This window comes from Bufo gargarizans, chromosome 9, assembly GCF_014858855.1.
Source record: "Bufo gargarizans isolate SCDJY-AF-19 chromosome 9, ASM1485885v1, whole genome shotgun sequence".
Lineage (NCBI taxonomy): Eukaryota > Metazoa > Chordata > Amphibia > Anura > Bufonidae > Bufo > Bufo gargarizans.
In genome coordinates, this window is record NC_058088.1 from 176,980,248 (window position 1) to 176,995,762 (window position 15,515).

Below are 15,515 nucleotides of genomic sequence, written 5' to 3' on the forward strand. Positions count from 1 at the left end.
GCCCCCGTTGCTCCTTGAAGCTCATTTGCATTTACCAAAACATATTTTTTCTCAGCAATGCGGGCACATATGAACATGGGACCAACACGGATGGCTTCAGCTGCCAAGCGCACATGTAACAGGTCAGTCAGTGTCATAGGCACAAAACTGCTGACAGATGCCCTTTAAAGGGGTTGTCCAAGTTATTTTTATTGATCAATATCAGACGGCGATGGGCCGTCCCCGCGATCAGCTGGTTGAAGAGAAGGAGCGCTCCATGCCAGCGCGCGTGGTGGTGGTGGTGGGGGGTCATCAATATCTTTGCACTGCACAATCCCTTTAAAGGAAATGAATGAGAAATGCCATCCGCATCAGCGGTCAGGATATTGTGCCTCCATATGAGCGTTACGCAGCTACCCACCAAGTTGCTTCACAGAAATTAAGTAAAGAATTTTCTTCCTCTGTCGTCTTACACAATTTGAACACAAGTGACACAACACCTTAAGGAACTCACCACCCCGTAGCACAATAAATACTGCATGATCTGAACCAGGACGATGGCGTCATACACCATGACTGGAGGCCTGCACACACCTCGGCAGTTAGACACCCACATTACATATTAGGGGGGTATTTAACCTCTATAAAAGGTCCATGTGGCCTAATCAGGGTTTAAAGGGGTTTCGGGTGTTACAGTAGGATTGTTTGTATTTAAAGGGGTTGTCCCGTACAAAGATTTATCCCCTATCCACAGGAGAGGGGTTAAGTGTCTGATCGACGGGGGCCCCAGCTGTCAGATCATGAGAATGGGGGCCCTGTGCTTCCCCCGTTTGACTGGACTGGGGTTCATGCATGCAGCTCCATTCAACTCTATGGCGGGGCTATTTCCAACTGTTCCATAGAGTTAAATGGGACGGCAGCGTGAAGGGGAACATGGGTCATGAATATCTGATCAGTGGGGTCTGACTCCCGACGTCCCCGCCGATCTGCTGTTTGAGGCAGCCGCGGCGCCCACCACCTCCTCGCAGCTCACCAAGTACAGCTCCATCCATTAGATAGAGGCTGTGCTTGGTATTGCAGCTTAGCCCCATTCACTGGAATGGGATTGAGCCACGCCTGGGCCACGTGACCCATAAACATGGTGTCACATGGTCTAGGAAGAGGCCACCGTGGCCTCTTCATGCAGCCGATTGGCGAGTCTGACCCCTGTTAATCTGATATGGCCATAAACATCAAAGTCCCAGAGAACCCTTTTAAAGGGATTGTCTGAGTCATTAAAGGGGTTGGCCAATCTCTGGCGCAGATACGGGAGGTCTTGCTGCCTGTACATACGCGTGCGCCAGATGAGTATACAGTCTCTTATTATTCTGTCCTAACTGCTTTGCATTGGGTCAGATTAAAAACAGGTGGAAGAAAGAAACTGGAGGGACACGCCATCAATTCATTAGAACATCATGTCCTGAGTTACAGTATGTGTTACACTCCAGAGCTGCATTCACAATTCTGCTATTGGAAACAGTCAACAAGCTTCTCAGACACCCCCCTAACAACTTATAATGTATTGGAATTGCCGAGTATAAAAAGGACGGCTCCCAGAATGCAAATTATAAGAAGCAGACCTGTACTGACAACAAAGCAAAATGTGAGATCTCAGCTCTGAAGCTTGCAGAATTGTTAATGCAGCTTTGGACAACAATGCAGACTCCGTACAGTCAGTGTATTTAAAAAAAAAAAAAAAAAAAAAACACTTTTTAATTGTAAACTGTAATGATGACAGTGGACATACCCTTTAAATTACTAAATTATAAATGACCAGAATCATAATTGCCCCAAACTCTTTAAATTTTTACAAAAAGTGAGGCTAAAAAAAATTAAGAATTACTGAAAGAATTACATTTTATTGCTCCAGCGCATCTAAGGTTACATACATTCGGCTGGTTAACTAGAAGGAGGGATCAGATGAATGGACGTAAGAAACGATGCAAGATCAGACTACAGAGGGACTGTTTGTAGTCTGTAACCATGGAGATGTAGACACAAAAGGTAAAGTATTTTTAATTAAGACTGTTTGCAAAGTTGATACTTTATTTTTTAGATGCTTTGGACAGATAAAAACAGTTGAAAAAAAATGGGTATAGTCTTCAAGGGGTTCTCCAAAATTTGGCAAGGGGCAGTATAAAAAATAAATAAACACCTTACTCAGCATTAAAATGTAATTCATCCCAGCACCGTCACTCCGAACCCCATTGGGCCTGCAGCACCATTCCCATGACCACTGCATGGCCTAGTGGGGACGAGGTCGTGCAACCAATCATCAGAACAGGCCCAGCCATTGCACAGCGACCTCTGCCAAATCTCGGAGGACCCCTTTAGACACAATATAGAAAACATATTTGCACCAAGATACATATAGGACTCACCGAAGCGCCAACTACGATGAATATGTGCGTCTGGCTCTGCTGGAAGTCCTCCTCGCTGTAGAGTTCCTCCCGCATTATACCACATATCTCCGACCTGCTCAGGTGCACCTGTTCCGGGACTGCACTCATCTTGTTCTCTGTAGAGGGAAACAAAGGGTTACTTTTACCCACAAGACTGGATTAGAAACTTGGTCACCTGACGCTCCCCTTCTTAAAACTGCGCTTCACATCCTTTACCAGGTTTCCGGTCCGGTCTACAAATAGGGCGTCACTTCCGTAGCCCAGGACGGATAGCGCATGCGCAAACTCCTGTGTTCACCTCATGTGCACATGCGCCAGGAAAAGGTCGAATTCCGGCCCCCGTCCATAGACCAGACCAGAAACCTGGTAAGGAACATGTAGCATTTTTAGAAAAGGAGCATTACTTGATCGGGTTCCTGATTCGTGCAACTTCAGAACATTAAGTATATTACAAACTTTCTTCTACAGGGGAGAAGGTGGGAGGCAGGGTTCTCACTGGGTCCCGATAATCCAGTGTGTGTCTAATCATGAATGCAAATTATATATATATTTGCCAGGGGCCATCACGAGACTAGCAGCCTGCAGCTGGCAGATCCGACGTGCCCTAGCAGGTCCTATGGGTGTGTTTTACGCAGGGTGAGCGCTGCCAAGCTTTGCACACTACACACAATGCAAGGCAGCCTGACAATGGGGCAATGACAGAGCAACAAAAGGCAGCAGCCCGGTGTCAGCATGATACAGCAAATGGACGCAACCGCTCCCACACCGCGCACCTTCTATCTACCGCAACCAGGTACATACTGGGGTTAACCCCTTCAGAGCTGCAGCAGAGTTGTGTCACCTGTCCACGTCTTTATATAATCATGGTCCTCATGAATTCCTGCTGTGCAGGTTAAGACCAAGTTCATACAGTAAAGCAGGGTGACGGACAGCCCCTGTGCAAGCACAATATATGGGCCCCTAGCTCTCGATGAGCATGGCTTAGAGCCCCCCCCTTATGTCTAACCATCCACCAGTCTTGGAATTCATTAGTTCAGACCTAATACATAGCAGAAATCTGTTTTAAAGGGGTTTTCCGACATTAAATATCGGACCGGTGGACTTCCAACTCCTGGCACCCTGACCAATTTGACAGGCTGCTGTGAGCTTTTGAGCGTTCAGGCCTCTTCATAGTCACGTACAATAGTCGCATATACCTGGACTGCAATACCAAGCACAACCACTATACAACATATGGCGCTGTGCTTGCGAGGAGGCTGCAGCGCTTGGACCCTGTCAAGCAGCGGCTCGGTGGGAAGCCACAAGTCAGACCCCCACTGATCGGATACTAATGATTACTTGGGATACTGAGGATTAGTTGCTGTGGCCAACTAAACCAGTTTTACTTTACACCAGTTTTGATAGATCTCCCCCACTGAATGAAGTAGTCACGCGACTAAGCAATGTTTACTTGGACAAAACAATTTTTTTCCCAAGAGATAAGCGGCGCCCCAGGTCTTACAGTTGCTTATTCCTAGTTGCTTATACAGTAAGAATAGGTGTCCAAAGAGCGGGACCCTAGCGAGCCCGAGAAGAGCGGGACCCTAGCGAGCCCGAGAAGAGCGGGACCCTAGCGAGCCCGAGAAGAGCGGGACCCTAGCGAGCCCGAGAAGAGCGGGACCCTAGCGAGCCCGAGAAGAGCGGGACCCTAGCGAGCCCGAGAAGAGCGGGACCCTAGCGAGCCCGAGAAGAGCGGAACCCTAGCGAGCCCGAGAAGAGCGGAACCCTAGCGAGCCCGAGAAGAGCGGAACCCTAGCGAGCCCGAGAAGAGCGGAACCCTAGCGAGCCCGAGAAGAGCGGAACCCTAGCGAGCCCGAGAAGAGCGGAACCCTAGCGAGCCCGAGAAGAGCGGGACCCTAGCGAGCCCGAGAAGAGCGGGACCCTAGCGAGCCCGAGAAGAGCGGGACCCTAGCGAGCCCGAGAAGAGCGGGACCCTACCGAGCCCGAGAAGAGCGGAACCCTAGCGAGCCCGAGAAGAGCGGAACCCTAGCGAGCCCGAGAAGAGCGGAACCCTAGCGAGCCCGAGAAGAGCGGAACCCTAGCGAGCCCGAGAAGAGCGGAACCCTAGCGAGCCCGAGAAGAGCGGAACCCTACCGAGCCCGAGAAGAGCGGAACCCTACCGAGCCCGAGAACAGAGGTCAGCTTTGCCAGAAATGGAGGACAAGGAAACTTATGTCTCATCCAATTAATGGTAATGAGCACAACCCTTTAGAGCAGGGATGGCCAACCTGAGGCTCTCTAGCTGTTGCAAAACTACAACTCCCAGCACGCCCTGCTGTAGGCTGATAGCTGTAGGCAGACTGGGCATGCTGGGAGTTGTAGTTTTGCAACAGCTGGAGAGCCGCAGGTTGGCCATACCTGCTTTAGAGAATCAGTCAGGGACTACAGGACTCCTTAAAGGGAACCTGTCGTCAACTTTATGCTACCCACACTAGCGGCAGAATAAAGTAGAGACAGGTGAGTTGATTTCAGCGGTCTGTCAGTTATAAGTTAAAAGTAAGTGGTTGCCGAGAACCAACATCACAACCATTGCAGACTGGGCCTGGAAAAGAGTCCCGGCCACCTGAGAAGAGTCCTGGTTATTCATGAATTCCTGCTCTCCTGCTGACGGCTGACAGTCTTCTACCTAGTTTTCTCTCTTTCTCTCTAGGAGAGAACTGCCAATCATCAGCAGATGGCGGAGAGAGCAGGAGATTATTATAACCAGGACTCTTCTCAGGTAGATGTGACTCTTTTCAAGGCCTGGGCTGCAATGATTATGATGCTGGTTCTCAGCAACCACTTACTTTTAGCTCATGAGTGACACACCGCTGACATCAGCATTTCTGTCACTACTTTAGGCTGCCCTCAGTGAGGTACGCATAAAGTTGATGACAGGTTCCTTTAAATTATGGGGACCTATCAGAAACCAAGCACCTACGAGGAGGCCCCGGGAGGACTAGGTCTACACGACGTCATGTGTCGCACGACAGATAGGGCACAACTACACTGCAACATTTGTCGCACGACAATTTTTATAATGATAGTCTATGGCAGGGATGCTCAACCTGCGGCCCTCCAGCTGTTGCAAAACGACCACTCCCAGCATGCTCTAATAGCTGTAGGCTGTGCAGGCATGCTGGGAATTGTAGTTTTGCAACAGCTGGAGGGCCGCAAGTTGAGCATCCCTGGTCTATGGTGTCGCACTGCGTCATGGTGCGACTGCGACGCAACAGTCACAGAAAAATCCATTAAAATTGATTTTTTGCGACTGTCGCATCGCAGTCGCACCATGACGCAGTGCGACACCATAGACTATCATTATAAGAATTGTCACGCAACATTAATGCGACAAATGTCGTCGTGTAGACCTAGCCTAAAAGAGCTTTCCATCTTAACCAGCAGAAAACATTAGAGGGTTTCCCATTATGAGAACTCGTCCCTTATTCCACAGATTAGGGTATAAGTGTCTGATCAGTGGGAGCCCGATCCACTTAAGGGGCCCCCACCGATCACGAGAACAGGGGCCCATGTTCACCCATTTGAATAGAGAGGACACGCACGCGCACTCCTGCTCTATTCATTTCTATGGGACAGTGCCATAGAGCTGAGCGCAGTGTTGGACACATGTACCGATCCATTCAAATGGAGGTAAACAAGCCCCCGTTCCTGCGATTGATGGGGGCCACAGCGGCCAGACTCCCACCAGTCAGACTCCCATCCTATAGACAAGGGATAACTTCTTGCCATGGGAAAACCCCTTTAATCGCTGCATGCCGAATACTTATACAACTTTCTAACGCACTTTATTTTCAACCTACCCACAGCTTCAAAATGTCTGCTTGCCGTCAGGGAATGGAACATTGCTGTTTACATCCAGAGGCTAAAACCTAATTCAAAGCTGAGCGTTTTGCAGCGGTTATATTAAAGGGGTATTCCGGCTGTTATAAACTCACCTTTTTGTCCTACCGTTCCAAATCATCTCTATGGGAGTTACGGAGACCGCGCATAGCTATTACCGGGACCCCCATAGAGATGAATAGAATAGCAGTGCTCAGAGTTGTATGGGGTCCCCGTTCTCGTGATTGTTGAGGGTCCCAGTGCCCAGTGTCCCTATTCTAGGGGATAACTTTTAACAGCCAGAGTACCCCTTTAAGCTTATGCAGTCTGGGCTCATCTGCACTGCTACATTGTAGCAAACTACCAGAAAAGGGGCTACAAATGTAGCAAACTTTCAGCTGTGAAACAGTATTACATTTGTATGCATTTTCAGCCTCAGCATATCAACCAGAATGTTTCCATTCACTGACATCCAGCAGAGATCTTGAGAACGGCCAAGAATAGTGACACAAAGTCTATTAGAAAGTTGCAAAACATTTCATTATCTGCATAAAACTGGGAACCCCGTAAGAGAAGTAGGACCCGATGAGACCCATCACAGGCGGATCCGGGGTTTATGGCGTACCGCCTGTCACTGTACGAAATGATGTGCCCCCTGATTAACCATCGGTACCACAAACACATTACTGGGTTGTGTTAGACAATCACTGTAGATGCAGCAGAGCTGAATAGGTCTGTGGGTTTACACAAACTCAGCTCTGCTACATCCATACTGTTGCCTCGTCAGTGCAGAGACCTGGAGCTACGTACAGCATAACCACTGGTGGCTTCAGGTTTAAAGACAATGACAGACCTGGGTGGGTACTCACTGGCGCCGGCGTCCACACTGGGTACAGACTGCGTTCTCAGATGGTGTGTGCCCCTGGATGCTGGGAGCTCTGGGTATATGTGACAGGGGTGGATCTAGGCAAGGACTGCATATTCCTCCCCGATCTGTGAGTCTTTTCCACACCCACTTCCCCATTCCCCCGCTCTGCAGCCATCCCACAGCTTCCTCCTCCTCTCATCATCCCTCACCTGATCGCTCCTGTCTTGCATCCTCACAGAGCGAAGCCAGGGCACCCAAAAAATAGAGTAGTGTCCGCAGCCAATCAGACTACAACCCGCATTTTCCAATGGCAGGTGTATTGGTTGCTGTGGGCCACTGCTCAGCATGCACCACCCCATCAAACAGCACCACATATCCCAGCTTCCTGGGGGGGAGGGGTATTAGATTTTACCATTTATTCCTGCAACGTTGCAGAAATGATGAACTACAAGTCTCAGCATGACAAGCAGCTTCTGATTGAATGGACTTTCTGGGGTGCACTACAAGTCTCAGCATCCGTATCTGTTCTGGAGGAGAAGCACATACATATGATAGGTAAAGCTACACTGCAGCATCTCTAGGCAGCTTTTTTCTTTTTTAAAGGGAGGCATTCTTGGACTTGTAGTACTAGCCAACTACAGCAGAACTACAAGTCCCAGCATGCCCTGACCTCTCACTATGCACATAAAAAGCAATTGGACGGGTTCTACACCTACAACGAGGCAGGAGGAGCGTGAGGATCCACCCCCCTCCTCTCACTCACCCACACTGGGTCTGCTCCCCATTTCTGCCCACTTTCTACGCTCCGCCCCCCTACGACTTCCTATCCAATCAGCGATCAGAACCTTCCCAGAGGGGCGGGTCTAGCGGCGTGACGAGGCGTGGAACCGTGCCCGCGCCCCCGCCTGGACCAATCAGACCACGCGTAAGGGGCCGCTAACCAATCAGGAGAGGGCATGCTGGGCATCAGGAGAGTATGTGGTATGATAGGCAGGGAATCTTGCCCCACTTCCGTCCGTGTCGACGAAGGATCTTCCCCACTTCCGCTGCAAAAAAAAAAAGTCCCTTCGTAATGACGTCATGCAGCTGGGAAATAACACGGAAATAAGTGATAAAACATCTGCAGGTAGGTGGCCCGGCCGTGTCACTTTCTGTTTATTCCAGTGCCTCTCCCCTGGTAGGTAAGTAATGAGCTAGGAATTCTGTCCACTGTATATTACTGTATGAAGGCATGTGGTGTAATACTGAGAGGGTCTCCCCTCTAATCAGCTATGTCTGGCACTGCCAGGGCTATTGCATGGGGTAGGGGGATGGGCATTGCCATAGGTGCTGTCATATTGGTAAGTTGCTTTCTTGGCTGACGCTCATGACTGGTCATATGTCACCGCCACACCTATGTCAGAATATACTGCGCTGCAGTGTAAAGTATGGTGGCAAGGGGCCTCTAAATAGACTAATAGGCGGATTTTTGTCCAGTTAGACAGTGGAGAGACCGTAGCTGCCGTCTGATGGAGTGGAGCCGAATTAAATAGCAGGTAAGGGACTGTACCCACTACCCAGGGCCCAGTAGGTAATGGGCCTCACCGTCACGCTCTGCATAGAAAGGAATGGTGGCTTGTAAAAGGGGTTGTTCCATCAGGGATCACCCCTTTTAGAGCTGCTCTTCACCCAGGCTCGTAGAGGCGGACCCCACCTTTATGTCCCTATGGCTAAGGCTTCGTTCACATCAGCGTTCAGCCTTTTCCGTTCTCCTACTCCGTTATAGGGGCAGGAAAAACGGAAAGGATGGATTGGGCACATAACTGAGCCAAACGGAGCCCATAGACCCCCATAGACTATAATGGGGTCCGTTAGGTTTACGCTCAGAAGATGATTTTGGAGCGGAGACAAAAGTAGTGCATGCAGGATTTTTATCCTATACAGAGCAGACATGGCGGAGGGGGGCGTAATAACAGCGCAGATAACAGAGGCCAGGGAGATTGGGGAAAGCCTCTGCCGGAATGGAAATCCCCTTTAAGTAAGCTACCATCCCTACAGCATTCCCAAAATTCACATAAGACAATACCCTAATGTCTTTCTAGTATCTGAATCCGCCCCTTTAAGAGGCCCTGTCCCCTCTCCTGACATGCATTCCCGATCTATTCTTATGACCCTGTGTCCTGCTATTCCTCTATTATTCCTGCTAGAAGCTATGAATAAATAGCCAGAAGTCTGCAGTGAGGGTATGCAGGGGGGGTTAAAAAGTTGGGGGGGGGGGGGTGTTCCCTGCACAGTCTTAGGCCTCGTGCACATGGCCGTTGTGGAGCCGTGGCCGTATTGCGGGTCCGCAATCACTGAGATGCGGAACGGAAGCACTGATCGGAACCCCATGGAAGCACTACTGAGTGCTTCCGTGGTGTTTCTGTCCGTGCCTCTGCACCGCCAAAAAATAGAACTTGTTCTATTTTTTTGCGGTGTGGACGGATCACGGAGGTCTCGATCCGTCGCGGCCGCCGCACGGACATTGCCCGTGCATTGGGGACCGCAAATTGCTGTCCCCAATGCACGGAACGGACCCACAATGGCCGTGTGCAAGAGGCCTTACTCTATCCAGTCAGTGCTGCTATTGTCAGACTGTGCAGGGACCCCCCCCAACTGGTTAACCCCCCCCCCCCCCATACCCTTACTGCAGACTTCTGGCTATTCATTCATAGCTTCTAGCAGGAATAATAGAGGAATAGCAGGACGCAGAGTCATAAGAATAGATATTATTACATGGGGAAAGCATGTAGCTATTAAAGCAGGCATGTCAGGAGAGGGGAGAGGTCCTCTGTAAGTTACAAAAAAAATTCCCATACACTTTTACCGGTTGTCGGACAACGGCCGACAGCTATTCCTGACTCCCCATGAACATGCATATAATGGGGTCTGTTAGGTTTACGCTCAGAAGATGATTTTAGAGTGGAGACAAAAGTAGTGCATGCAGGATTTTTATCTCCGCTTAAAAAATCTTCTTCTGAGCGTAAACCTAACGGACCCCATTATAGTCTATGGGGTCCGTAGGCTCCGTTCGGCTCAGTTATGTGCCGAATCTGTCTTTTCCGTTTTTCCTGCCCCTATAACTGAGTAGGAGAACGGAAAAGGCTGAACGCTGATGTGAACGAAGCCTTACCGGGGCATATTGGCAGAGGTCGTCTTCCATGAGACAACCCCTTTAAGGGGCGTGTTCTATGCTAAGCTACAGGGGCCCTCAGCTCTCTGCATCCGCCACTGACTACACACATAGGTAAAGCACCTGAGCTGGTGCCCTCTTCTATCGGTTTCTTGGAAAGCTGGGTGACCGCCTGTAAGTGTCTCCTGAATGGCGATTCTTCCCAATCCTGTGAGGTGTGTAGGTAAATTTAGCAGTCCAGAAGAGGTTAAAGTGGTTGCCGCACCTTGGAGCTGACAACCGCTGGGGTCCTCCTCTGTCCTTCTGGATATATACCCCCCCCCCCCCCCCACTGACCTGTCTGCATCCCGCCGCTGCTCCCAGTCCCTACAGGACCAAGAAGTGGCTTAGAGGCCAATCACAGGCCTTAGTGCTGTGACCGCTAAGGACTGTGACTTGCCACAGCGGGCGGGGAGGGTGCAGGAACGGGGGACTAGGGACAGGTGAGTATTTTTAATGTTCAGGTGGACTCCAGGGAGTCTGGACAACCCCTTTAAGGACAGTCCCTGTTGGAATTCGCAGCCCTATAAGTGGTCACCCAGCTTTCCCAGAAACGGATAGAACCAAGAAATGGCTGGTAGAAAGTTCTTACTACTTGACAGAAGGAAATTCAGCTCGGTGACGGCGCTGGCGGCCGGGGCAAAGTCCAGGTAGGTCCTGATCAGATGTGCTCATAGCAGATTTACTGCGTGTTATAAATCTCTGACCGATCCTTCTTTACCCTGATAGTGAAGGGAGGGATCCGACCCCGCGGCGCCACTGGTATGGGGGATCCCACCATAGACCCTGGCACATGTCTAATTAGTTCCAATGGGGTCAAACCCCCGCTGATGACAAGATCTGATCTGCCAAAGCGATGTCATGTAGACCCCCTTTTATCTTCGGATTGTCCACTTTGGATGACCCCCCTTCTCACATGAGAGATCGCCTGAGGTCCAGGGGTCCTGCTGCATAAGGGGAAAGGGGACATTACACATGGACATGATTCTTCCTCCAGAGAGATAGTCCTGCTATAGCGGGGGTCCTGAGTCAGGGGGTCTGACTCTGTTATATCCATATGCCACAATAGGGTAGGGGCGTGTAAGGGGGGGGGGGGGGCCTTTGATGAGGCTTATTTTCAGGAAACACCTCAGTAGTGGTCTCCAGCAGTGGCTAAAACCCCGCTTCTCTTTGGCAACACATGCATGCTCGGTTGAACCGAGGATGCATGTTCATGGGGGAGTCAGGAATAGCTGTCGGCTGTTGTCCGACAACCATTAAAAGTGTATGGGAATTTTTTTTGTAACTTAAAGAGGACCTCTCCCCTCTCCTGACATGCCTGCTTTAATAGCTACATGCTTTCCCCATGTAATAATATCTATTCTTATGACTCTGCGTCCTGCTATTCCTCTATTATTCCTGCTAGAAGCTATGAATGAATAGCCAGAAGTCTGCAGTAAGGGTATGGGGGGGGGGGGGGGAAGGGGGGGGTTAACCAGTTGGGGGGGGTCCCTGCACAGTCTGACAATAGCAGCACTGACTGGATAGAGTAAGGCCTCTTGCACACGCCCATTGTCGGTCCGTTCCGTGCATTGGGGACCGCATTTTGCGGTCCCCAATGCACGGGCAATGTCCGTGCGGCGGCCGCGACTGATCGAGACCTCCGTGATCCGTCCACACCGCAAAAAAAAAAATAGAACAAGTTCTATTTTTTTGCGGTGCAGAGGCACAGACAGAAACACCACGGAAGCACCCCGTAGAGCTTCCGTGGGGTTCCGATCCGTGCTTCCGTTCCGCATCTCAGTGATTGCGGACCCATTCAAGTGAATATGGCCACGGACCCACAACAGCCATGTGCACGAGGCCTAAGACTGTGCAGGGAACACCCCCCTTCCCCCCCCAACTTTTTAACCCCCCTGCATACCCTCACTGCAGACTTCTGGCTATTCATTCCTAGCTTCTAGCAGGAATAATTGAGGAATAGCAGGACACAGAGTCATAAGAATAGATCGGGAATGCATGTCAGGAGAGGGGACAGGGCCTCTTAAAGGGGCGGATTTCAGATAATAGAAGGATATTATTGTCCTACGTGAATTTTGTGAATGCTGTAGGGATGGTAGCTTACTTAAAGGGGATGTCCAGTCCGGCAGAGGCTTTCCCCGGCCTCTGTTATCTGCGCTGTTATTACGCCCCCCTCCGCCATGTCTGCTGTTTCCTGTAGAGGCCTATATACTATACTCGCCCATGATTGTTGCGCTTCATTTAGCTAAAGTGGCTGATTGTGTGTGACCTGTGGCCTTCACTGCCAGCCCTGGACGTGTGCCATGTCTGCTGCCCACGGATGAGGAAGTGAACGGAGGAGCAGGAATGTAAAACCAAAAGCTGCTCTGCAGGCCGTGCGCTCGCTGATGCTGAGCCAACATTTCTAGCTAGGACTAGGCTGACGGAGCAAATCTGATAAACGTCCTGTAGTCCGGCACCCGATGGTTCGGAAAAGGTACGTCGTGGTCCAGCGCTTCAGGTCATGAGCCATCTTCTTCTTCAAGGACTGTGATGAGGGTGGCGGCAGTGGCCAGTGTGTGGGCACCGGCGGCAGTGGCCAGTGTGTGGGCACCGGCGGCAGTGGCCAGTGTGTGGGCACCGGCGGCAGTGGCCAGTGTGTGGGCACCGGCGGCAGTGGCCAGTGTGTGGGCACCGGCGGCAGTGGCATTCGTGTATCATTTTCCGCAACCCGAGTCTTTCTTTTACTTTGGGGTTTCAGTTTCTAACCTTTTCCAAGAGCTCTGTTTGCTGTCAGTGAATGGAGCCCTTCTTGTTTTGCACTTGGAGGCTCGGTTCACACTTGCATTAGTACTCGTCTGTCAGGTTTCTGTTTCTTTTTGACAGAATAAGGCTACCCTGACACTTGCGTTGTTAGTTCCGGTATTGAGATCCGCCAGATGTTTTGATTTCGCACATCGGGACGCATCTGTTCCGTTAGGATGCCGTTGTGTGAAATCAAAACGGGGAGAAAAAAAAAAAAGGATCCGTCACTAAATACATTGAAAGTCAATGTGTGATGGATTACATTTTTTAGGCTCCTAAAAAAAAAAAAAAACAGATCAATCGCCATTGACTTACATTGTTTTCAGTCCCAGATCCGTTTTTTTTCAGACCGCTCACAAAACGGAATGCTCACGGAACGGAAAATGTCCTGATGCATCCTGAACAGATCTCTTTCCATTCAGAATGCATGGGGACTAAACGGAAACGTTTTTTTTTTTTCCCGGTATTGAGATCACAAAACACAACGCAAGTGTGAAAGTAGTCTGAGGCTACATTCACACGACCGTATATGTTTTGCGGTCTCCGCAAATTGCAGATTCGCAAAACACAGATACCAGCCGTGTGAATGTAGCCGGCCCTATGACAGAAATGTCCTATGCTCTGTCTTTTTTTGGGGGGCGGTGGATCAGAAGTACGGATGCTGACCGCACCGCACACAGTGTGCTGTCCGCACCTTTTGCAGCCCCATTGAAATGAATGGGTCCGCACCCGTTCTGCAAAATTGTGGAACGGATGCGGACCCGAAAATACGGACGTGTGAATGTAGCCTAAGGCTTCTTTCGCATTTACGGTACAGCCTTTTCTAGAAGGCTGTTTCGGCATAGAATGCCAGGAGTCGACCGGACAAAAAACGTTGGGTGCGGCGGATCCCCTCCGGAAACCATGTTAGTTTATGGGGCCGGCGGGGCATTCCAGTAATACCGGATCCGGAGAACCGTGCCGGAATGCTGTGCTGCAAATGTGAAACTAGCCTAAGAGTTATTCAGGAAAAAAACGGAAACATGAGACCTGTTGTAAGCCTATGGGAAGGAAGGAAAACGGATCGTAACGTATGTGTTTACTCCGAGGGTGACGTCCGCTGGCTTTCTGCATGTTAAAAACTAGCAAATTTTTTCAGGATGGTCGCATAGCAACCGTCAGTGCGTGCATTGGGCGACAACTGAAGCTTTTTTTTATTTTTTATATGCAATCTTTCCTAAAAGTGAACACGCTCATTTTAAATATTCAACTGCCACCAGCCATAGAAACTATAGCAGTTACAGGGAGAGAGCTGCAGCGGAAAGGACACGCCCCCTGTACTGGCAGGCTGAAGATAATCTAGCAGAGCAGTGAATGGGGAGATCTCTGGATCCATGTGAGGTCCAGGGCCGGTTCTAGCTTTGTTAGATATTGTCATGTCCTATATGATGTCTGATTTTCATTTTTTTACACCGATCATGGGATAAACCCTTTAAATGTTTTGTTTGGAAATAAGATGGCGCGGGATTGTGAGCTGACTTTATTCTCTCCTTCTCATGCAGACTGGGGACCTGGCAAGATTCTGTGCGGTGAATGAGCGCCCTAGGGCAGACCGCCAAGATGGTGCAACCCAACGAAGGCTCTGCCGGTAGCTATGGTCCTTTGTGTGCTGGAGGCTCTGGAGACATGTCCTTGGGGAAGCCAGAAACGATTCCACCCGAAATATGTAATCACGAGGCCTTCCTACGCCTGAGAGCTGAGAACCAGGACTTACGAGGTCAGAACAATGTAAATCTTCATGCCCCGAGGCAAAAACGGCACCTCGTGTTTCACTTCGTTATCACTTGATGTAATATTACCTGCTGTAAGCGTATAGGAATATTCCAGCGCAAGAAGTAAAGCTGTCCCCGTGGCTGCACGTGCAAAAAATACCAGAACTGGTATGGTGACCTCACTGCCAGGGTCACCGCAGCACTCCACTGACTTATAGTCACCTCACTGATCCGGTGCTGGGGTCCCGCAGCACTCCACTTACTTAGTCACCTCACTGATCCGGTGCTGGGGTCCCTGCTGCGCTCCACTTACTTATAGTCGCCTCACTGATCTGGTGCTGGAGTCACTGCTGCGCTCCACTTACTTATAGTCACCTCACTGATCCGGTGCTGGGGTCCCTGCTGCGCTCCACTTACTTATAGTCGCCTCATTGTTCCCCTGCTGCACTCCACTTACTTATAGTCACCTCATTGTTCCCCTGCTGCACTCCACTTACTTATAGTCACCTCATTGTTCCCCTGCTGCACTCCACTTACTTATAGTCACCTCATTGTTCCCCTGCTGCACTCCACTTACTTATAGTCACCTCACTGATCCGGTGCTGGGGTCCCTGCTGCGCTCCACTTATAGTCGCCTCATTGTT

The 15,515-nt window shown here is 50.2% G+C and overlaps 2 protein-coding genes across 9 annotated transcripts in view; one reads left to right on the forward strand and one right to left on the reverse strand.

The window, feature by feature from the left end:
- The window catches only part of G6PD (glucose-6-phosphate dehydrogenase), a 29,643-nt gene extending 21,702 nt beyond the window's left edge, over positions 1-7,941 (reverse strand). The window contains exons 1-2 of one of the 3 annotated variants that reach the window (XM_044306007.1): positions 7,910-7,941; positions 2,400-2,536 (exon numbers count right to left, since the gene is read on the reverse strand). In XM_044306007.1, the coding sequence (XP_044161942.1) occupies positions 2,400-2,536; positions 7,910-7,931 (159 nt within the window). In that variant the 5' untranslated portion in view covers positions 7,932-7,941. Of the gene's footprint in view, positions 1-2,399; positions 2,537-7,131; positions 7,302-7,909 lie in introns of those variants that run through there. The other 2 variants (XM_044306009.1, XM_044306008.1) reach the window with 2 other exon arrangements.
- IKBKG (inhibitor of nuclear factor kappa B kinase regulatory subunit gamma) overlaps positions 3,112-15,515 on the forward strand; it is a 42,665-nt gene continuing 30,261 nt past the window's right edge. For 3 of the 6 annotated variants that reach the window (XM_044306001.1, XM_044306005.1, XM_044306006.1), the window contains exons 1-2: positions 8,657-8,681; positions 14,662-14,876. In XM_044306001.1, the coding sequence (XP_044161936.1) occupies positions 14,693-14,876 (184 nt within the window). In that variant the 5' untranslated portion in view covers positions 8,657-8,681; positions 14,662-14,692. Of the gene's footprint in view, positions 3,214-8,145; positions 8,328-8,656; positions 8,682-14,661; positions 14,877-15,515 lie in introns of those variants that run through there. The other 3 variants (XM_044306004.1, XM_044306002.1, XM_044306003.1) reach the window with 3 other exon arrangements.